The sequence below is a fragment of the Aotus nancymaae genome, unplaced genomic scaffold, assembly GCF_030222135.1.
Source record: "Aotus nancymaae isolate 86718 unplaced genomic scaffold, 86718_ANA_hifiasm-v0.15.2.pri h1tg000019l, whole genome shotgun sequence".
NCBI classification, from domain to species: Eukaryota; Metazoa; Chordata; class Mammalia; order Primates; family Aotidae; genus Aotus; species Aotus nancymaae.
In genome coordinates this window covers 49710942-49735554 of record NW_026988431.1, presented here as the reverse complement: position 1 = coordinate 49735554, position 24613 = coordinate 49710942, and the positions used below count along the sequence as shown (strand labels likewise).

General features: G+C 34.5%; 1 protein-coding gene across 1 annotated transcript in view; it reads right to left on the bottom strand.

Annotated features, from left to right (window-relative positions):
• LEKR1 (leucine, glutamate and lysine rich 1) overlaps nt 1-24613 on the bottom strand; it is a 207411-nt gene that overhangs the window by 164368 nt on the left and 18430 nt on the right. Inside the window, exon 3 of the mRNA XM_012447335.2 lies at nt 19010-19224. Coding sequence (XP_012302758.2) covers nt 19010-19224 — 215 coding nt within the window. The remainder of the gene's footprint in view (nt 1-19009; nt 19225-24613) is intronic.

Genomic DNA, 24613 nt, shown 5'->3' with positions numbered 1-24613 from the left:
CTAATCACCAGGGAAATACCAATCCAAACCACAATGAGATATCATCTTACCCCAGTTAGAACAGCTACTTTATTAAAAAGACACACACACACAAATAATGGATGCTGGTGAGGATGTAGAGAAAAGGGAACTCTTATACATTGTTGGTAGTAATGTAAATTAGTACACCCACTATAGAGAAGAGTATGGAGATTTCTCAAAACAATAAAAATAGTACTACCTTACAATCTAGCAATCCTACTACAGGGTATTTATCCAAAGGAAAATAAGTAAGTCAGTATATCAAAGAGATACTTGTACTTGAAAGTTTATTGCAGAACTATTCATAATAGCAAAGATATGGAATCAACCTGACTGTCCATCAATGGAAGAATAAAGAAAATATGAGATATATATACACACACACACACACACACACACACAAACACACACACAATGAAATACTATTCAGACATAAAAAAGAATGAAATCATGTCATTTGCAGCAACATGGATGGATGGAGGTCATTATTTTAAGTGAAATAAATCAGGAACAGGAAGTTAAATGCTATGTTCTCACTTATATGCAGAAGCTGGGTTTTGTCATTGTCTGCCCTCAGAAGATGAGGGATATATCTTAACCTGCTGCCAGACAGCAGGTACCCTGTGGAATGCCTGTTCCTGAGCTAACAAAGGGAAGCAAATAAACAGTTAGGGGTAAATCCATATCTTTGCTATTATGAATAGTTCTGCAATAACCAAAAAAGTTGATCTCATCGAAGTAGAGAGAAAAACTGATAGATAACAGAGGTTGAGAAGAGTGTATGGTGGGAGGGGGAATGAAGAGAGGCTGTTTAAATGGGTACGAGCATAGACAGAAGGAATAAGTTTCAATGTTTGATTGCAGAGTTAGGTGACTATAGCTAATAACAATGTATTATATATTTTAAAGTAGCTAGAAGAGATAATTTGAAATGTTCCCAATTTAGAAATTATAAATTTCTAAGAAATTTATAGAAATTATAAAAACTCAAGGTAATGGATACCAAAAATATCCTGACTTGATCATTACACATTTTATGCATGTAATGAATTATTACATGTACCTCATAAATATATAAAATATTATCAATTTAAAAACTGTAAAAAGTTCTCTATGAAAATACAGCAATAAATGATTTTTTTTTCACCTTTATGTCAAGTACAGTATGAGTCTTTGGAACACAAAGCGTCCTAAAGGAACAAAAAGCTTTAAAAATGTTTTTCAAGCTTATCTACATAATTACGGACAGAACAAAATGTGTAATTACTACAAAGTAATTTTTTTCTTCTTCTGAGGTTTGATTAACTAAAAGCTATGCACATTTAAATATGTATCTCTTCTCCCTTCTTCCCTGCTTGTCACATCCTACCCCCAATTTGTACATGAAAAGTATTAATAATTTTTCATTTTACCCCTACCTGTTTATTTGCTTCCCTTTGTTAGCTCGGGAACAGGCATTCCACAGGGTACCTGCTCTCTGGCAGCAGGTTAAGATATATCCCTCATCTTCTGAGGGCAGACAATAACAAAACCCAGGAGTAATCATATACAGGTGACAAAACTCAATACAGAAAAATTCACGTCTGTTAATAGAAAAATGGAATATAAATTGTAGGAAATTATTATAATTGATCTTTTAAATTATAGTTGAATAATACACTTTCCAACCATCTGAAACTACATAGACGCAAAGGAAGAAATACCTTTTACAGTTCTCTAAGCATTTATCCAAGTACAAATATTAGAGGATTCAGTGTGAGTAAGGTTGCCTGCTGAGAACAGAAAGTCAAAATGCCAGGAGGCATATTAAAAGCCAGTATAAATGATGCAATTCATGGCAGACAGCCATCTATAGGCGTACATGCATTTATTGTTAATAGAAAACAGAGGTATCAGTGAGAGATACACTATTTCCATTTCTCCTTTCTGGATGTGGAAATCATTTATAATATCAAACAACACATAAGCTTAGTACCTTCCAGTAAGTGTATAAATATTCCTATGTTATATACTAAGTGGTAAAATAAAAATGAAATATAACATGAAAATCTTGGCTTCATAACTTATCTCACACACATATTTCAATCAATCAGCATATTATTTAACACCTACGATGCACCTACCATTATGCAAGGTCCTATGGGTAATATAAGGGCAGATAAAGACAGTTTCTATTCTGAAAGATAGTGACATATTAAAAAGATGAGGTTTAAGAACACCAAAAAAAAAAAAAGACAAAATAAGACAGTATATACCTATTTGCTGCACATTTAAAAATGTAAATGCTATCCAACATCAAAAAGAGATTATTGTGGGTGGTAGTAACTGGAGGTTACAATATACAAAAGAAGCATCCTGAAGTATAAAAATAATTTAACCATAAAGAGAAAAATTAAATAGGTGGTTTATTTTGGCCAGGGGGAGAAACATACAAAAATACCAAAAAGCAAATGGCCTCAGAGAGTTTCATACTATTGGCAAAAATCACAGTTACTTTTGCATCAACATGATAACTCAAATCTATATTAAAACTGTAGACTTTTTTGACCCATAGAAATGATTTATTTTCTTAAAACTAATCCTAACTCCTAGGACAGTTCCAGTTTGAGCTTATTGTTCAAGAATAATTACTGATAGCACCTCCTCTTACCCAAAAAGTTCCCAATTTGGACAACAAATTTTATGGTCATCTTACTTATAATAAGCTATCTCAGCAGAGAATTATACTACTTGACATCCTTTCATTTAATAGTGGTTCTTTTGTTTTGAACATCATGGCAAAGCCATTTGCCAAGATATATCCCCGATTCTGACTTTTATAAAGTACTTCATTTTCTAAATTATGAGAGATATAGCAAAAACTGACCCAAATGTTTATGTATCTCTTTAAATTAAGTCCAGAGGCTGTCCTCTTAGGAGATTTCATTTTTAGAATACAAGTGAAACCTGTAACTCAGAGCCCTTAAGGAAATATCCTCTTCAAACCTCAATCAACATCACCATCAGAAACAGTTGTTGGGCATTTACTATACAAAGGACAGTACATAAGGTGCATAGAGTTGGGTGAGGGGAAGGGTAATACAAAAAATATAAAATACTGTCTCTATTTTCCAGTAGTTTATAATCTACTGGTTGCTGTCCATCCATCCATCTACCCATTTACCCATCTATCCATCCAACCATCCACCTACCCATCTATCCATCCACCCATCCACCTACCCATCCATCCATCCATCCATCCATCCATCCATCTGCCTGCTGGTTCACAATCATAAAACATCGTATCACTAGGTACTAAATAAGTTATGTAAGCACTATGTGCACCTATCAGGGATTGCATTTGGCTACATATAACAGAAACCAGACTACAATATATTAATGATATAGTGGTTAATTATTTTCACATAGTCAGAAGTCTGGAGAGAGGCATTTCAGGGTGGGCAGAAGGACACCAAGATATCATCAATGACAAAGAATCCTTATGTCTTTCTAAAATGTCATGTTCATCCTCACAGTAACCTCACTATTTCAAGAAGACTAATCTACCTCCAGCCTATCCTCTGCATTTTGGGGAGGAAGAGGAAGAAGGAAGCAACAAAGGAAAGTGGTGGTGCAAAATTTCCCAGAACCTCCCAGCAGATTTTCACTCACATCTCATTGGACAGAACCTTCACAGAAAGTTACCCTTAATTTCAATGTAGGTTTGGAAAGTAAGTGTCTGGCCTTTCCAGCATCTATAGAGAAAGTTCAGCTCTTCTGCCTACAACAGACAAAGGAGAATTCCTCAAACATAGCAATCATATATTTTCCATATCTGCTTATAAATGAATTAAACAAATATTTTCAGAGCATTACTATGTGCCACTGATAGGTCCTAGAAATAGATATGGAACTTAGCCAGGAATACAAACATTAAACAAATAATTATATTTAAGGAGCATTATAAAAGGGAAACCAAAGGATGTTCATGAGAACCCCATTAGAGGTTGGCAAATGCCTTCCTGATGATCTGGCATCTCAGCTAATCCCTGAAAAAGAAGGTAGCAAAAAGAGATCTAAAACCTCTTAGCAGGAAAAAAAAAAAAAATTATAAGGTGACTCCAACAAAGAGAGTGAGGATAACCAAGGGTGAAAGATCACCCAGACTCTCAGATCACAGAGAAGATTTTCAGCCATATTCTAAAGACAATGTGAACCTATGTCAGATAAAAGTGTTGAAATGCAATGATCAAATATGCATTTTGACTCAACCACCAGGTTGCAGAATAAAAACTGAATTAAAAATGGGCAACAGTTTGTATAGGGAGATGACTGTAGATGTGCAAACCAAGAATGGAGTACCATAGCTTACCACAGCAATATTTGTTTGGTTTCTTCAACTAACCTAGTGACATCATATAAAAGAGAAAGAGAAAACTAAGGCAAAGAGGATTTAAGTAATTTGTTCAAGTCCAAGCAACTAATAACTGGTGGAGCCAGGATTCAAATCCAGGCAATCTGATTGCAAAACTCAGTTTCAACACTACCTTAATGCTGCATAGTGATGATGGGGATAACATTTGCTAAAGTTAGGAACACAAGAGTAGCAGGCAGAACACAAGTAGAAGGAGGATAAGCAGTTCATTTTGGGACATGTTAAAGCCTGTGATATAGCCAGGTGAGGATGTTAAATAGAGAGCTGAAGAGATTAGTCTGAGGCTCACAAGAAAAGTTAGAAGTAGAAGTGTTGATTCAGAAGCCTACATCACAGAGAGGGTGACTAAAGCCTTAGGGTTGAATAAAAGCAACTGGAAACTGAAGAGAGAATGTAGAATAAAAATGGAAGAGAGCTGTGGATGGGTCCTTGGAAGTCTCCAGTATTTACATAGCAGGAAGAAGTGGAGAGGCCAAAAAAGGACAATAAAAAGCAATAGGTATCATGAAAGGCCACATAAAAATGAGAATAATATGATACGAAAGTAAAGTAAGAGTGTGTTTTAGACAGAAGGGGTAAAATATTGTGTCAAATGCTATTAATAAGTTAATAAAGATAAAGAACTAGCATACTTTTTGGATTTATATAACATGGAAATAAATAATCTTAATTAGAACATTTTTTTGAAATGTTGGTCAGTCAAGCCAAATTACAGTGAACTGAGGTATGCATGGACGTGAGAAAATGAAAGCAGTAAGTCCAGGTAATGTATTCAGTAAGAATGGCATGAAAAGGGAGAGCTCAGAAAGTATCTGAAAGATGTCTCAATTTAAGTAAAAATTTTGTTTGTTTATTTGGAGTCCTAAGGAAATACTGTTGGAAAGAAAGGAATTTGTAGAGAAAGAAAAGATGAAAATACATAAAAGAGGAAATAATAAGTAGTGCCAGATTCCTGGCAGCCAGGTTACTTGTATGAAGAGTGTGGTTAATTGGAGTCCTCCATATTAGTTTTCTCAGCTGATATGATGGAAAGATGATGTAAATGGGACTTTAAGATACTGTCAAAGGATGACTGACCCAACAAACATGGCATCTAAGCTAGATAAGAAAGAAAGTGGTAACAGAAAAAGAGAGAAGGTAGAGTCATCAATACACTTCAGGACACAGTCAAACTGATCAAGTTGGACAATCAGAAGTACACAAAGAATGGAATGTCTAAATTCATGACTTCAAATATGGGGCCAATTTGGTTGATTAAAAGAATTTTCCATCTTACCATATCTTCACTTTAGTTTAAAATATGGCAAGTAATACATGAATAATTTTGTTGAGTTCTTCACAATGTTTCTAGGGACAGCTTACCTAACAGTTCTGCAAATTCAACCAACCCTGTCTCTTGCTAACACTGGATGACTTTTTGTACAACTGGGTTTCTTCAGTCCAAGAAGACAAGATCTGGTGTGCCTTGTCCCTTTAAATTCGGTGCCTCCAATGACAGATTCTTCACTCTACCATAGCTTACCATAGCCATATTTGTTTCGTTTCTTCAACTAACCTGAACAGTGATATCAAATAAAAGAGAAAGATAAAGAATTTGACCCGCTGTTTGAACATCATTATTTAATATCTTTTTGTTAGCTTAGCCATCTGTAAAATGAATATGAGTTGCTGATCATAACCTCAGTCAATGAGTTAATTCTTTTTTTTCCAATTTGAAAGCTGTTTCCAGTAAGAAATATGTAAATAATGTCAAGAACCTGTGACAATTTCAAATTATATACTTTGTGAAGGTGCATTAACTCAAACCTGCAACAAATAAAAATTATCCTATTCTTAAGCTAAAAATAACATGATGTGACTTGTTTGTTCAGGCGTTATGGTAAGTGAGGCAGTAAGGAGATGCGTGGAAGGATGAGGGTCAAGAGAAAAGCTAACTGAAAGACCTGTCAGAGGTGCATTCTTTAAATTAATTTTGCTGCCTCCCTGATGAAGAGCAGCATGGAGTCCACCATTAGAGAGGGTGGCCACCTATTGCCTATTAGAACTGCCCTCAGATACGTAGATAGTAGAAGTTCTCACCAGAGCCTAATTGCTCTCCTGAATTATCTCCCTTAGACTTCCTGGAGATTTCATCCAGTGTTAAGTCAGCCTTGCTTAAATAAGCAAACAAAAAAGCCTACCTCCTCAACCCCTGCCCTGTTCCTACTCCTGCAAAAAGGCTATGAGTATGAAAATCCCTGGAGCTCAGGTAAAAGGATTTGCTGGAAAGCCAAACTTAATTTTTGACCCTTGAGGTCGACATATTCAAATTCTTGGTTTTTGTCCAACATCTCCTTCCCTTTTCCCTCCTATGTTGTTAATTTTATTATGCTTTTTTAAATCACTGCATATCCTTTATGCAAAGAAAGGGGGTATAAAAAATAAAAGTAATAATTAAGTTCTAGAGTTATGCTTTCCACAAAAGCTCTACTCCACCAGGTGGAACTCCACTGGCTGTGAACTCAACCAAAGCTGGGCTAGGCACTTTAAAATACCAATTAAACTGGAATTAATTGTGGGAGAGCTGAGATCAGGTTATTTCCTAGATTCAAGAATTTCTGTTGTAAAATTAGTCAATATTTAGATATCCAAGGTAGGTATGAATGTGACAATATCTATAGGGAGAAATAGTATGCTATTAACCTTAGCTAGCTAACATAGAAAAAGGAAAAAGGAAGGTGAGGGAAGTGAAAGATAACTGAATTTCTACCAAGCAATGAGTAATGTGTGTATCAGCCCTATGAAGTAGCTCCTTCTCTGTCCATTTTATAGATGATGAAACCAAGGTACAGAAAGAGTACGGGGCAAGGTCATAGTGTTAGGTATTAGCAGAGCCTATACTGTTTATACCATGTCATACACTGCCTTCGAATTCATTCTTATAATCCCCATTATATTTAGCCCAATAAAAATTAGATTTTATTTGTTATAATAATAAATAACTAATTTTAAGTAAGGGAAATTCAAAGTGGAAAAATGAATAGAAAAAATAATAAGTGACTGGGCCTGAAACTCTACACTGCTGATTAAAAAGCTTTGCGAGAAAAAGAATGCCTTAAATAGACAAGGCAGAAAAAAATGTACCTTATTTTGGTAACCATGTAGCTACAGCAACATCATAATTATACACGAAGGGCTTTCAAAGTTACACAGGTAATAAAAAAACATATACATATCACAGGCCTATCAATATTGTTAAATAAATATCAATCTCCATAACCTTGCCAGATCTAGCAACAAGGAAACCCAGGTAAACATTATTTATGCTGATCATAAAAACATCTGTCAACTTCTATTTACTATTTGCACATGTTCATGGAGAGAAGTAATAAAAGAAAACACTATGTTCTATACCTAAGGACTTTGGTCTGGAGCACAATCTATTGTTGGTGTGGGAGAAAAATGAAAAGATAAAAAGATTAGCTGATCTTAGAACTGTATGTTATAAATAAAACTTGTTTAGGTTCCTCAAAGTTCAAGTAATGCATAGTGCAAACATCAACATAATAAATTCATATCTATATATCTAGACAAAAAAAGTGATATGAACTTCTAGATTTAAATTACTTTTTAATGGCCCTGTGTCTACTGGAGCCATTTTTCAGTGGCCTGAAAATGAATGTTTTTCTACAATGGCACTCAACTTTTTTTCCCTACCTTTCCCATGTTCCTATGCCCAACCACACTTCCTTCACTAACAGTTCTCATTTTACTATAGGAATTCCCACTATGCCCCAAAATGGGCAAATCAGAATCTCAAGAGAGATGTGAGGGACTGCAAAGACTTCAGAGATTAAAAATGGTTTCCCCCCATAAGAACTACAGTTTTGCATTAGTTCTTTGTTCTATAAAATATTGATTATTCAAAATTAAGTTGTCCCAATCATTTTTAGCATATATGCCCTTTACACTATTTCCATAAATACCAAAAAGTGCTGCAAAAGTACAAAAAGAAGAAGCCTGGATGAGACATGTATAAAAGATAAGACCTTTTACAAAAGGGGTTGTTGATGTATTTATTTTCTCAAAATACTATTTTTCTTCCTCTCAGTGAATGAAATTAAGCATGCACATGTTATACTCTGGAGAAAAAAATCTAACGGCCCAGTAAGGCAGGCCCTGCTAGTGTCTGTTTCCTTTTCTTCCTTACAACAGTACCAGATATTGTTTCAGGGAGCAACAAGCCAACACCCTGCAGTCAATGTCCCAGACTCCTCTGCAGTCATGACCAAAAACACGTATGGTGAAGCTTTCTGAAAAAGTTTTTGATTTCCTAATATAAGCATTTCCTCTGAATGCTTCCTCCTTCATATTCCTGCCTAGAAATTAAACATGATATCTGATGATGCAGAAGCCATCAGGAAATCCTAAGACCAGTATGAGGCTAAAAGCCTACCTACTGAGGAAGACAGAATGAGAAATAGAAAGGGATTGAGTTCCTGGTGACACCACTAAACTGCTCATACCCCTTCTGCTTCCTTCAAAAAATAAACCTTTGTCCATTTAAGCCACTTACTACAGAATGTATTCCTAATTGATCCAGCTAGTCTAGGTTGGAGGTAAGTAGGTTTAGCAGGGAAGGAAAATGACTAAGAAAAACTGCCTTGTTTGTCCCACCACCCTCTACTCCAGCTAAGTACACTTGTTTCCTCGAGTTTTCTCCATTTGTAAATTTAGAGATACTCTATGTATTAATTTGGTCTCAAACTGTAGACTCAAGCTGGCACTCTGGTACCTTTGGTACCTACTCTGGACCTTTGGTACCTACCTTAGGTAGCCCTATCCTTGGGCTGACTGCTCTAAACTAACTTGTCTGGCTCACCTAACATGAGATAACTGCCAACTATGATCAATCAAACTCCTAAGTGCTGTCCCTCATGGACAAGCCTACATTACAGTGGATTAACTCTCCATATGACAGTCTCAATTTGGCATCAGCAGAGGAGAAACTAAAGAGGAAATATTTAACAGGAACTTATCGAGATGCATTTTATTGTGTAACTACTGACTTCTGCAATCTACTGACATTCGTGAGAATTCAATCAATTACCTTTTTTTAGAAATATTCTAACTTACTCAAAACATTATTTGACTAAAAAACCAACCCAAGATTTCCATCAAGATGGGATAGTTCCATTGATCTGAGATCCTCCTCCTCACAAGTAAAACACTCTGAACATAACACAAGCAGCATAGAAAGACTCTGAAAAGTGGAAAGAAGGCAGATGGCCTAGGGACCTTGAGTCTTGATAAATACCAAGGCAATAAAATCTCTGAGTTTCCTTATTGACTCTCATATATTCCAGACAAGGTGCTGTAGAAGTCTCCAACCCAGAACCACCAACACTTGTAGACAAAAAAGAGCTCCAAGAAAAATTTAATCCACCTAGCTGACTAGGAGAAGGGCGACCGAACAACAGAAGGCATCCTTGGCAGTACTTGCCCTACTCTAGCCAACAGTATAAATCAGAGGTTGCCAAGTGTTAATGGGGAAGGAGGATGCATAGGTAGATCACAGAGTATTTTTAGGGCAGTGAAACTATTCTGTATGAATAGAATTATTCTGTATGAATGAAACTATTCTGTATTCTATAATGGTGGATAATGTCTTTATATATTGCCAAATCCCACAGAATGTATAACACCAAGAGTAAAATCTAATGTAAACCATGGATTTGGGGTGATGATGTGTCAATATAGCTTTATCAACTATAACAAATGTATAATTGTGGTGTGAGGAGGAGGTTGTGTGAATGTGGGGACTGGGTTATTATGAAAACTTTCTAATCCAGTCAATTTTGCTGTGAACTTAAAACTGCTCTAAAAAATAAAGTTTATTAATTTGTTAAAAAGTCAATATAAAACACTTGTGAAGTGTAAAGATACAAACTAAAATTTTAAAAATCCAATATTAGAAGAATTTAAGTAGGTCAAGAATGATATTCTATATTACCAAAACATATAAAATCCAAAAAGATAGGTTTTATATACCTCTATCAGCTTAATTTTGACATAGATAGGAACTGACAAATCCATATTCATTTCGAAGGCCTTCAGTATTCCCTTATGATTTTTCAAATGAAATTGACAAAACTAACTAAAAATATATGTAATTTTAATACTGTAATTAACCAGTGTAGTTTAATGGATCTATCAGAAAGTTATATTTATAAAACAAAGACTATGTACCCTTTTGAGTAGCAACAGAATTATTTCCAAAACTTGTTTATTAAAGTCTTTTATGTTTTCCCAAATAGGTCATATTCTCTGTCCACCTGGAATAAAAATAGACATAGATAAAAGGATAGCTAAAACACAATCTATCCATTTAGAAATTTTAAAACATTCCTCCAAGTATTTCTTGGATTAAAAAGGAAATAAAAACCAAATTTCATCTTATTTAGAAGTAAATGAAAATAAAATACTATTATCAAAAAGTGTGTTGTTGCCAAAGATTGCTTCCACAGGAAAACTTCATAGCTTTAAATGTATTTATTAGAAAAAGCAACTGAAAATCAATTAACCAAAGACTTCAACTCAGGTAAGTAGTAAGAAAACTAAACATTAAAGAAAGGAAAAGAAATAGATAAAATAGATAAATGTAATTCTTTTTTTTTTATTTGAGACAGGGTCTTGCTCTGTCGCCCAGACTGGAGTATAGTGGCGTGATTCTCGGCTCACTGCAGCCTGTGTCTCCCAGGTTCAAGCAATTCTCCCACCTCAGCCTTCCAAGTAGCTGAGATTACAGGTGCCTGCCACCACGCCCAGGTAATTTTTGTATTTTTAGTAGAGACAGGGTTTCACCATGTTGGCCAGGTTGGTCTCAAACTCCTGACCTCAGGTGATGTGCCTGCTTCGGCCTCCCAAAGTGCTGGGATTACAGGTGTCAGTCACCACACCTGGCCCAATAAATATAAATTTTTAAAAAGGAACATATTTGATTAATTTAAACAAAAATCTAGTTCCTTACAAAGGCCAAAATAGACAAATCTGTTTATTTTCCTAGGGGAAAAAAGCTCTCTCTCCCTCTGTCCCTCCCTTTCTTATCTCTTTCTCAATCAAACACAAACAAGCTACCCAAAGAAAGAGAAATGGGATCATAACAGATACAGAGGAAAGCTTCTACATAAGAGGATACTATATCATACTAAACATCAAGAAATCTAAAATGCCAAGTGAAATGCTTGATTTTCTAGGAAAACAATTGCAAAGCTGACTCAAAAATAGGTAAAAGTCCGTAAGCCAATAATCATAGAGGAAGCATAATAGGTCATCAAAATTCTACCAACCCTCCCCCCAAAAAATACAAAACATTTTTAATGAAGATCTACCAAAGCTTCAAGGAACAAAAAACTCATGTGCTATTCAAGATGTCTGGTACACACCAAATATGGAAGGCTTCTTAACTTATTAGAAAAGATATGTATAAGCTAGTCTGTATGCCACAAGAAAAGAAAACTACAGGCCAACCTCACCTGTGAACACAGATGCAAATATCTACGTAAAATACTAGCAGCACTATTTTAAAAGAACAATGTTTTTCATAAACTATTTCACATATCACAATTAGCAATACCAATTTTGTTAGTGTTACAGAGACAAAACATTTTCATTTTAATATAGAAATTCTCCAAAATCCATGATTTTTTGAGTGTCAAATGATTTTCCAAGGAAATACTCATTAGTGCATTTCTGATTCTGGATTTTCAGATTAGATGCTCAACTGGTATGTATTCTGAAAATATTCCAAAATCCAAAATAATCCAAAATCTAAAACACTTCTGGACCAAAGTGCTTTTACCCAATGCTTTTATCCAAAGCATTTTGGAAAAAAGATACTCAACCTGTAGTTATGTATTTATTTTTTAATCTTCTATTTATAGCAAGTGATAAATGTTTTTCCACTTACTATCTGCACAGAAATACATATTTTTAAGTGAGTATTCACAGAAAAATAGTACAGAGTACTTACAGCAGTGACAAGAATCATGAAGGCAAGCAAATACATGAGACTTTGGGAACCCTGAAATACATAACATGATCAAAATGGCTTTATATAAAAAATGTCAGTTTAGCTTCATATTAGAAAATCCATTAGTATGATTTACTATATTAATAGATTAAAGGAAAAAATCATATGATTGTCCCAAAAGAAGATAGAAAAGCATTTATTAAAATTCAATAGTCATCTGATTATTTAAATAAACTTAAAGAACTAGAAATAAAAGAAGGAATTCCTTAAACTGATAAAAAGATATGTTTAAGAAACCTATAGCAGATGTCCTTTTTAACATAGAAACATACTAGACAGGATTGCATTGCATTAGAAATAAATACAAAGATGCATTCTACAAGTTTATTATTCAACACTGTTCTATAGGTCCAAACCAATTTAATAAGACAAGAAAAAGGAGGAAAAAGGTGTAACTATTGGAAATAAAAAGATGACAGATACCATCTGCATGTGATGTGTTTTATAAGTATGTGTGTGTTATAAACATATATAACATATATTCAAAAAAATTAAAAGAATCCAAACTAATAAATTAAAAAATAATAATAAAAAGACACCCTTCCCAATAGCAACAAAAAAATGTCCAGGGATTAAACTATACAGAATATATCTAAAAATTACAAAATTGTATTGAAGGATTTAAAGAACATCCGAATAAATGAGGAATCCACGTTCCAAGATAAGAAGTCTCAAGATTATAAAGACGTCAATTATCAAGATAATCTGCTCTAGAAAGTAAATACAATTGCAATCTAAATCATAACACAGCATGTTTTATGGAATCTGACAAGCTGATTATAGAGTTCATCCAGAAAAGAAAATACACTAAAAAGCCAGGGTAACCTAAAGGCAAACCAAACACTTGTCCTACAAAATGTCAAAACATATTATAAAGCTAAAGTAATTAAAACTTTGGCCCTGACCCAATTATAGACAATAAATCAATAACACAAAACAGGGCATCCAGAAATATGCTAGAAGAAAAGTTAGTAAGTGGCATTTCAAATCAAGGGAGAGAGGATGAAGAATTTAATAAGTGATACTGGGCCAATAAGCCAGACAACTGGGAAACAAGAAACATGAAATTGGAAATCTACCTCAAATTACATATAAAATTAATACTAAGTAGATTAAAAAGTTAATCCTAATACAATAATACTGTAAGTTTTAAACATATGTTGTTGTTTTTACTTGCCTGAGTCTACTCCCCTTTTTTCTGATAACAATACTCTAACTTCATTTTAGTGAATGTCTTTGCTTTCATTGTATGAAGTCTTCATAGAACTATCAATCAAGGTTCCCCTTCATCAGGCTAAGGGGGTGGAATTGGAAGGTGGTCACATAAAAGAAATAAAGCCAGTGAGACTCTCTCTTCTGCGATTTGAATCTTGAAGGGAATGATGCAAGGAAGAAAAAGTTGAGTGAATTTACCCCAGATTTCCCATATCCCTGAATGAGCTCTGTTTCTAGTCCTTTTCCAAAGACAAGGTTCTTGAGTTTTTCCTTTCTTTCAATGAGCTATCAAGTTTTCTTTTGTGTTTAGGTTCGTGTCAGAGTTAGTTTCTGCTGGTTGCAATTAAAAGAACTTTACACAGAACTCTAACCGACCAGAATCTGGCACAGGATATAATTAAAATTTTTAAAAGATAAAGCAAAAAAAAAAATACAACAAAGTGAAAAGACAAGCAACAATGAGAAAAAATTAACGACATATTAAAAAAGTATAATGCCAATATTATATTAAAAGCTTCTATAAATAAACAAAAATAAGTAAATAACAACATGGGCAATATATGTATGCAGGTAATCAATGTAAATTACTAATAAACATGAAAAAAACTGTTCAGCTTCATTGGCAAAAATAGATATGCTAATTAAATAACCATGAGGCAACATTTTTCACTCAAGAGATATATTAACAAAATGTAGGAAAGTGGTCACTTCATCAACTGTTGGCCAAATGTAAGTTAATGCTATCTTCTCAAAGGACTACTTGGTATAATACCCATCAAAATTTATTTTTATTTTTTTATTATTATACTTTAAGTTCTGGGGTACATGTGCAGATCGTGCAGGTTTGTTACACAGGTGTACACGTGCCATGGTGGTTTGCTGCATCCATCACTCCGTCATCTACATTAGGTATTTCTCCTACTGCTATCCCTCTCTGATTCCCCCACCCCCTGCTATCCCTCCACTGGCCCCCCACCCCCTGCTATCCCTCCTCTGGCCCCCCACCCCCCAACAAGCCCCCCTGTGTGATGTTCCCCTCCCTGTGTCCATGTGTTCTCATTGTTCAATACCTACTTATGAGTGAAAACATGCAGTGTTTGGTTCTGTTCTTCTGTCAGTTTGCTGAGAATGATGGTTTCCAGCTTTATCCACATCCCTGCAAAGGACATGAACTCATCCTATTTTGTGGCTGCATAATATTCTGTGGTGTATATGTGCCACATTTTCTTTATCCAGTCTATCATTGAGGGGCATTTGGGTTGGTTCCACGTATTTGCTATTGTGAACAGCGCCACAATAAATATATGTGTGCATGTGTCTTTATAATAGAATGATATGATTTATAATCCTTTAAGTATATACCCAGAAATGGGATTGCTGGGACAAATGATATTTCTATTTCTAGATCCTTGAAGACTCGCCACACTGTCTTCCACAATGGTTGAACAAACTTACACTCCCACCAATGGTGTAAAAGCATTCCTATTTCTCCACATCCTCTCCAGCATCTGTCTCCTGATTTTTTAATAACTGACATTCTAACTGGTGTGAGATGATATCTCAAAGTGGTTTTGATTTGCATTTCTGTAATAACCAGTGATGATGAGATTTTTTTTCATATGTTTGTGGGCTACATAAATGTCTTCTTTTGAGAAGTGTCTGTTCACATCCTTTGCCCACTTTTTGATGGGGTTGTTTCTTTCCTGTAAATTTGTTTAACTCCTTTTAGATTTTGGATATTAGCCCTTTGTCAGATGGATAGATTGCAAAATGTTTTTCCCATTCTGTTGACTGCTGGTTCATTGAAATCTATTTTGGTTTTTGTTGCCATTGCTTTTGGTGTTTTAGTCATAAAGTCCTTGCCCTTGCCTATGTCTTGAATGGTATTGCCTAAGTTTTCTTCTAGAGTTTTTATGGTGTTAGGCCTTACATGTAAATCTTTAATCCATCTGGAGTTAATTTTTGTATATGGTGTAAGGAAGGGATCCAGTTTCAGCTTTCTGGATATGGCTAGCCAGTCTTCCCAACACCATTAATTAAATAGGGAATCCTTTCCCAATTGCTTGTTTTTGTCAGGTTTGTCAAAGATCGGATGGTTGTAGATGTGTGGCATTATTTCTGAGACCTCTGTTCTGTTCCATTAGTCTGTATCTCTGTTTTGGTACCAGTACCATGCTGTTTTGATTACTGTAGGCTTGTAATATAGTTTGAAGTCAGGTAGCATGATGCCTCCAGCTTTGTTTTTTTTGTTTGTTTGTTTTTGCTTAGGACTGTCTTCGCTATGCAGGCTTTTTTGGGTTCCATATGAAATTTAAGCTGGTTCTTTCCAATTCTGTGAAGGAAGTCAATGGTAGCTTGATAAGGATAGCATTGAATCTATAAATTACTTTGGGCAGTATGGCCATTTCACTATATTGACTCTTCCTAACCATGAGCATGAAATGTTTTTCCATCTGTTTGTGTCTTCTCTTATTTCCTTAAGCAGTGGTTTGTAGTTCTCCTTAAAGAGGTTCTTCACATCCCATGTTAGTTGTATTCCTAGGTATTTTATTCTCTTTATAACAATTGTGAATTGGCTCTCTGTTTGTCTGTTATTGGTGTATAGGAATGCTTGTGATTTTTGCACATTGATTTTATATCCTGAGAGTTGGCTGAAGTTGCTTATCAGCTTAAGGAGATTTTGGGCTGAAACAAAGGGGTCTTCTAAATGTACAATCATGTCATCTGCAAATAGAGACGATTTGACTTCCTCTTTTCCTAACTGAATACCATTTATTTCTTGTTCTTGCCTGATTGCCCTGGCCAGAACTTCCAATACTATGTTGAATAGGAGTGGTGAAAGAGGGCATCCTTGGGTCTTATGCCAGTTTTCAAAGGGAATGCTTCCAATTTTTGCCCATTATGTATGATATTGGTTATGGGTTTGTAATAAACAGCTCTTATTATTTTGAGATACGTTCCATCGATACCTAGTTTATTCAGAGTTTTTAGCATAAAGGGCTGTTGAATTTTGTCAAAGGCCTTCTATGCATCTATTGAAATAATCATGGTTTTTGTCTTTGGTTCTGTTTATGTGATAACCATCAAAATTTTAAACTGGCCTTTGCTTTCTTTCAGGAGTTTCACTTCTAGAAATTTATCCTATGGAACAATGTATGTTCACAAGAACATGAATACAAATACTACATGTAATAACAAAAATTGGAAATAACATAAATGTTCAAAAGAAAAATGATTAAGTAAATTATAGCATATTCTTGGTAAGAAAAAATGTTGCTTAATTAAGAACCAGATAGATCAATATACGTTAACATGGAACAATTTCCTATATATATAGTTAAGTGGCAAATGTCAGTCGCACAACAACGTGCTTGATATACTGATTATGTTAAAACTAGTCTATTAAAAGATAAAGATATAAACTACACATATTAAGAAAATAAGGCTGGGTGCAGTGGCTCATGCCTGTAATCCTAGCACTTTGGGAGCCAAGGCAGGCAGATTATTTGAGCCCAAGAATTTAGACCAGCATGGGCAACATAGCAAAACCCCATCTCTACAAAAAACAAAATTCAAAAATTAGCCAGGCATAGTGGTGTTCACCTGTGGTCCCAGCTATTTGAGAGGCTGAGGTGAGAGGATCTCTTGAGCCTGGAAGGTCAAGGCTGCAGTGAGCCATGATAGTGCCATTTCACTCCTGCCTGGGCAACAGAGCAAGACCCTGTACCAAAAAAAAAAAAAAAAAAAAAAAAAAAAAAGACAAAGAAAATACATTTGTAATAAAGGTAAAGGTTCAATGAAGAATCTAGCAAGACATACACCAAATCATTAAAAGTGATTTTTGGCCAGGCTCAGTGGCTCATGCCTGTAATCCCAGCACTTTGGGAGGCCAAGGTGGGCAGATCACCTGAGATTAGGGGGTGAATCACCTGAGGTCAGGAGTTCAAGACCAGCCAGGCCAACATGGTGAAACCCCGTATCTACTAAAAATACAAAAAAATTAACCAGGTGTGGTGGTGTGCACCTGTAATCCCAGCTATGTGGGAGGCTGAGGCAGGAGAATCCCTTGAACCTGGAAGGCGGAGGTTATAGTGAGCTGAGATTGTGCCACTGCACTCCAGCCTGGGTATGGAGCAAGATTCCTTTTCAAAAATAAAAATAAAAAATAGTGATATTTTACCTCCAGTAAGAATACAATCAGCACAATTAGCAAGGTATCAGTAATAGTACAATCAGCAGGGTACAAAGACTTTCTTATCTTATTATTCTCTGTACTTCTTTTACTTCATATGTTTATGCATTGCATGTATAATGCAACATTTTATTAAAATTTTATTAAAGAAAGTAAAGTGTGAATATATCAAACAAAAGACTCCCTGACAGGCAAACACCATCCAAATTAGAAATTTTAAACAATACTTCAAATTTCTAAGTTCTTCCATGAAAATATCCTAAAATATTATTCAGATTTGAAATTAAAGAAACTATAACAACATAATTTTTTTGGTAAAAGACTAAGAAATATTGGCTCAACTGGCATTTAATGTAATTATATACTTTTATATAACATTTTATAGTAAAATTTAATAGAAGTATTTAATCTGAAGAGATTTAAGCAAGTTTCCACTTTACATATACATGTAATTCATTAACTCAAGGTGTCTGAACATCAACTGTCAATACTTTAAATCAAGAAATTTTTCATTCACAGGAAAAACTATAAAACACCAGCAAAAACTCTTCTGTATAAATGTCTGTACAGGCTCACTGAAGTGTCTTTAGGAAGACTAGATTGCTGATTAGATTCTACAATATTAGAGGCCTATTCTTTATTTTTTTTCCAATTCCATTAATTTAAAATCATATACTGATTTTAATGTCTTGGCATCTTTTTCAAAACATGAAAACCTTACTCTATAAATCTAAAAATTCAAAGCCCTTTAAAAATAAATTTATGAAAAACTACTAAAATTCATCTGATTTTTGGTAGATAAATTTTCCTAATAATAAAACATAAGATATATACCTGGGGAAAAAACTTGAACATTTCAGAGTATGGTTACTAAATTAATTGGTTTCTAGTTTTTCAGACAGTAAATACATGCCTCTAAAGAAATCAAACTATTACAATTATATTTAGTAATTATTAATATCATTAAGGAACAAATATATTAAAGTATAAATTATACCTGATGTAAAGAAATTTTAGAATAACATTCAAAGTCTACTTATTTCTTATAGTTTTCTTTCAACTAAATAAATGATAAAAAAGAAAAACATACTCTAACCTTTCTGTTTTGGATTTGTTGTCAATTTTGTACTGTTCAAGATCTTGGCTAAGAGACTTAATTTTTTCTTGAAGTCTCTTTTCACGTCCTACACTTCCTTGATAAAATTTCATTTCTTTTTCCATTGCTTTCACTTTTTCTTCCATGGCCTTAAATTCATGAAGAATTAGATAGCTGACTCCACAGTACTTACAAACTTTGTCTTCAGGTAACATCTAGAAACAGAACATACACTTACTACTTTTTTTGGTCCTGAAAAATAAAGTTCAACTGAAAATATTGTAACCATGCTGGGTGAATGAAGTAAATATATAGCATACTATGTCTTGGAGCAATAATTATGACATTGCCCACATTTATATAAAAAAATTTAAAACTGGTATATGGAGTCTGACACAAAATCTTGGGATTAGAAAAAGATCTTTCAGAGCAACTGTTTCTCCATGCAATCTCTAAGAAAGATTTACTCTTGAAATATTTTCCATAAAATAAAACTAAAAATAGAAAAATTTATAATCTTTATAATTCTGGCTTTAAGATGAATTTTCCACAAAGTGGGAGGAAATCACCGTTCTCTAATTGCAAACTGCTCTGTTCCCATGGCTTTTTCAGATCTTATTTTCCTCATTTGTAAAATTATGGCATCACACCAAATGAACTCTGTTTCTGTTCAGTTTTGGCATTTTATGATTTTTACAGAATGTAACATTCTGTCATAAATCTACAAACAGGAAAATACTTTGAACCTAATCTCTTCTCCCCAAGTGAGTTCTTAGTAGGTATTGTTATACACATTTTATATATTTTTTTAAAAAAATTGAAACTATTGAAATTAAGTAACTGGCTGATACGTGGAGAAGCTGGGATTAAAACTCAGGTCTATTTAAAACCAGCACCTGTGCCTTTATCCATCTGTATTATATTTATCTATCACATGTACATTGGCTATATCCTCTTTCTTCCTTCAGATAAAGTGTTGTATGACTTCTGGATAGCATAGGGCCAGTGAAAAATGAAATTTACCCAAGTTAGAAGGGAGATGATTCTTTTCTCTGTTTCAGGTACAAATAGTAGCCTCTGCTCATTTTCCTATTCACAAAGGATAAGAGATAGCTTCATAAAATACTTGATCCAGGGCACTAAATTTGAAATTAACTCTTGGATTACCCAAGAAGTATTTACTCTTCTTTTTATTGCATTTTAGGTTTTGGGGTACATGTGAAGAACATGCAAGATTGTTGCATAGGTACACATATGGCAGTGTGATTTACTGCCTTCCTCCCCATCACCTATATCTGGCATTTCTCCCCATGCTATCTCTCCCCAATTCCCCCAGAAGTATTTACTCTTAAAGTAACCCCCCTTAAAACTATAGAAACTGTTCTGTAACTAACAGTGATGCCACCATATCTGCCTACCAATGTCATTACAAAAATGTCAACTGGAAGAAAACAATTACACATTTTTATAAAGTAAAATTTGGATCCTTTAAACTTTAATAATAGATATTTTAAATTAAAAACCATAATACAGTATTGTGGGATACCGATTGATGACTATATCAACTATCTAATTGCCACTTTATCAAATGTATAGATTTATTAAACACCTTGTTTAAAAGTAATTATAAAGATAACCTGGTTCAAGCTCTAGATGAATTCAATTGCATCAATCTATTTAACCAAATATGTTGTCGCCTATCCTTTATTTTAACATCCCAAATGAAGGAAAACTACTTTCTAAAGCAGTCTGTTCCATCTTCTGTCAGTTGTGTCTCTCAGGAAATCCTTTCTCAGGCTCATCCCAAATCTGCCTCCCTGAATTGTGTACTGATCCCAGTCCTTTTAGAAACTATGTGGGACATCCCAGCCTCTTTCACATGAAGGTCTTTCTAATATTTGAAGATAGCTAACAGGAACACTCCATGTCTTCTCTTCTCCAGGCCAACACTTACAATTCCTCCAGCTGAATTTCTTCCTCATTCAAGATTTCTCTAAAATTTTTCCAGTGTTCTACATGTGTTTTAAAGTATGGTGCCCAGAATGGAATAGTTTAGTGTGGCTGGTCTCACTAAAACAGAATAAGAGAAGACTCAAACTTCTCTCATTCTAATATCTTATTACTAATATTGCAATATGTTCTAATGCAACCTTAGATCTCATTGGTCTTCCATATTTTTAGCAATTATATTCTGCTGTTATATACTCTGACTTTATGTTAAATAAAAACCCTGATTTTAAAAATACTGCAGTGAAAACCAACGTCTCATTATACTGAATATACCAATTATTTCCTTTCTATGGTTTCATTTTAGAGAATCCACTTTCCACAGGCCTGGCTGCTATGTTTGGCAATGTAGACTCCCTCCACCCATCTACCTAAGCCATGGCTGACTTGGTGAACCAGGATTGGACATCAGACCCAGAAGAACAAAGCCCAAGCTGAGATGAGCCAACTGGGCCTGAAACTGTTGAAGATTCAGGCACTTAGGTCACCTTTGGCATAGCCATAAGACAGAAAATGTCATGTACAAGATAACAGCATAAGTAACATAACTAAAATCTGAGAAATCAATGAGTAGACACACAGACAGAAGCTGAGACGAGGACACTGTAGCTCCAGAAACAGATAATAAGGAACCAGCCACTAACATACCCAAAAATCTTCCAGTTCCTCACCAGTCCCTCTTGAGATCTGGCTGTCCCACTTGCCATTTGGAATTCATGCCCAATCTTCCTCTACTATTTTCTCTTTTCTCTCTTAAGCCACCTATTCCTTGCAACCAACACTTCCCATCCTATTATGTGAGCATTTGGCATTTCAGATCCAAGTATAGAACTACAGATATAAATGTAAATATATAAAAATATATAAAATATATAAAAATATACATCTTATATTATCTTAGACTCATATATTTGAGTATATATCATAGATATGTATGTCTTAGACATAATTATTGCCTTTGGTTATTGCCTTAGTTACTGCCGTTGGTACCCAGAAAATTCTAAGCTTTATGTCTTTTGCAAAGTTGATCCTTATAAGTCATTTTATCTAACTCATTAATTTTAAAATGTTGAATTGACAAAGTTGAGGACAGTACCCCACTGCATGTCATATCACCTTGGTTGATACTGTTCTATTATTCAGCACATTTCAGGTACAACTTTTAATCTGATCATTAAAGTATCCAATTATCTTTGTTACCAGCCTATATTTATTGTATACTGTCTTCGGGACTACTATGACAAACTTTGTCAAATGTTTTCATAAAGTCCATATATTCAATGCCTAATATGGTCCCTGGATCTAGTAATCCTACATAAAATGAAATGGCAAAGCCTACATGCTTGCTTTCATGAACATAAAATTGGTCTAAGGGTTATTGTTTTGTCTAATATAACCTCACAAACCATTCTTTCATAATATATTCGAAATCTTGTCTGGGATTGAAATTAAGCTCATCGGTTGTAATTTATGGGCAATTTATACATGAAATGGCATTTGTACATTATCCTATTACTCTGTACATGTCTTCAAACATAACCCAGAGTGGCTCTGCAATTCTATTCAAAGACACTGTCAGTCCTCAGAAATATAATTCATCCATGTCACAAAACCTGAACTAATTAGGAGCAGATGAGTATTTTCTTAAAATCTTTGCTTATCTTGCATTTTGATTTCTTCTTCTCAATTTGAACATTGTTGCTTACTGTAAAGTCACTTTCGTCATTAACCTTTGCCTATTAATTGCAGTTCTTGCCCTGTTCCTGGCAAAGTGCCCTATCTTTATTCTAAAGAAAATTCTTGATGGGTGGAGCAGATTTGCAGCCTGAAGAACAAAACAGAAATGGTATAAACTTCACATTGTGGAAGCTATTAGAACGTTATTTCACCAGAGCAGTCAAGGGAGAAAAGGCTGAAATGTATTTTATGTGAAGCAATACATTTTAGAGAATAGGTTTTCTAGAAGTTGAGCAAGGAAAGAGAAAACATGATATTCATTATGATGTAGGAAACAAGACAGTAACATTTTAAAATAAGAGGTCCACAAGAGTGGTCTTCTGACTTTACCTGAATCATTAAATGAGCTACATTAAATAAGTACATTGCATAAAATTTTTTAATGCTATTAAATTGTAAATAATGTTCTGTAAGCAAAACTGCTATAGAAAAAAATGTAATAACCCTTTCAAATTATTAGTGTCTATATGAGCTAATTAATTAGGGCATTTTTGTTAAACTTGAGAAAATATGAAATACTGTAATTATGTTCCCAAATGAAGTAAGTAAAAGTTATCTGCTTTTTGTGAAATACAATTTGTGCTTCATTCTTATAACTTGGTGTTATATCATCTTCTCGTTTGAAAGGAAAATAATGACAGGCTGTCATTCTTGACAAAAGGCCTATCATTAACAGGATGTTTTTGCATTCTACAAGATGCACTTTGGAGGAGACATTAACAAATACAGTATATTAAACAAACCATTTGAAAATAAATTATGAAACAAAATGCAGTGTTTATACTTTTAAAATTAGAGTTAATATAAAAAAATATAAATTTTTTAAAAAGGTTAAATTAGGCTTCAGATCCTTTTCAGAGCTCCTGTCTGTGCTTCAACTAGAAAAACTACTCAGTACCCTCCTATACTGCCCAATTGTGGCATTCTCTACTCCATAATTGTGCCTCCTGGCTAAGCATGGTGGCTTACACCTGTAATCCCAGTGCTTTGGGAGGCCGAAGTGGGTGGACTGCTTGAGCCCAGGACCAGCCTGGGCAACATGGTGAGACATTGTATCAACAAAAAATTGAAAAAAAAAAAAAAAATAGCCAGGTGTGGTGGTGTGCACCTATAGTCCCAGCTACTTGGGAGGCTGAGGTGGAAAGATTACTTGAGCCCAGGAGGCAGAGGCTGCAGTGAGCAGAGATGGTGCCACTGCACTCCAGCCTGGGCAACAGAGGGAGACCTTGTTTCAAATAAATAATTAAATAAAATTGTGCCTCCTTCTCCCACCCATATCATGCTTTTTGTGCTTAGACAAGGAGGAAATAAACTATTCTACAAAGGTAAGAGTGATACCAGAATAAAATACTAATCCTTTAAGAGGTTCTTCATTCAATATGATGCCTTTAATCAAAACAATGAGTGTTTAGTAAATTTCATTCAGATTAGGAGAAAATTTTTGAGATAGGACAGTGGATACTCCAAGCCAATTAGTCACACAGACCACCTGACTACTTCATAAAGCCATTAGGACCCTTCCTCATCATTAAGTTAACCTGCTTAATTACCAATTTAACCTGCTTAATTACCAATTTGGTAAAGGGCACTTACAAGAAAACCTTACAGCTTTATTATAATTAGTAGTAAAAGACTCAGTACTCTTCCCCTAAGGTTAGGAAAATGGCAAGGATATTCACCCTCACTGCACTTATTCAACATAGTGCTAGAATATCTAGCCAGAGCAATAACACAAGAAGAGAAAATAAAAGGCATACATATTAGAAGGAAGAAACAAAACTCTCCCTAACTGACATGGCATAATTATCTACACAGAAAATCCCCAAAAATTGACAATAAAACTAGAATTAGTAAGTTCAG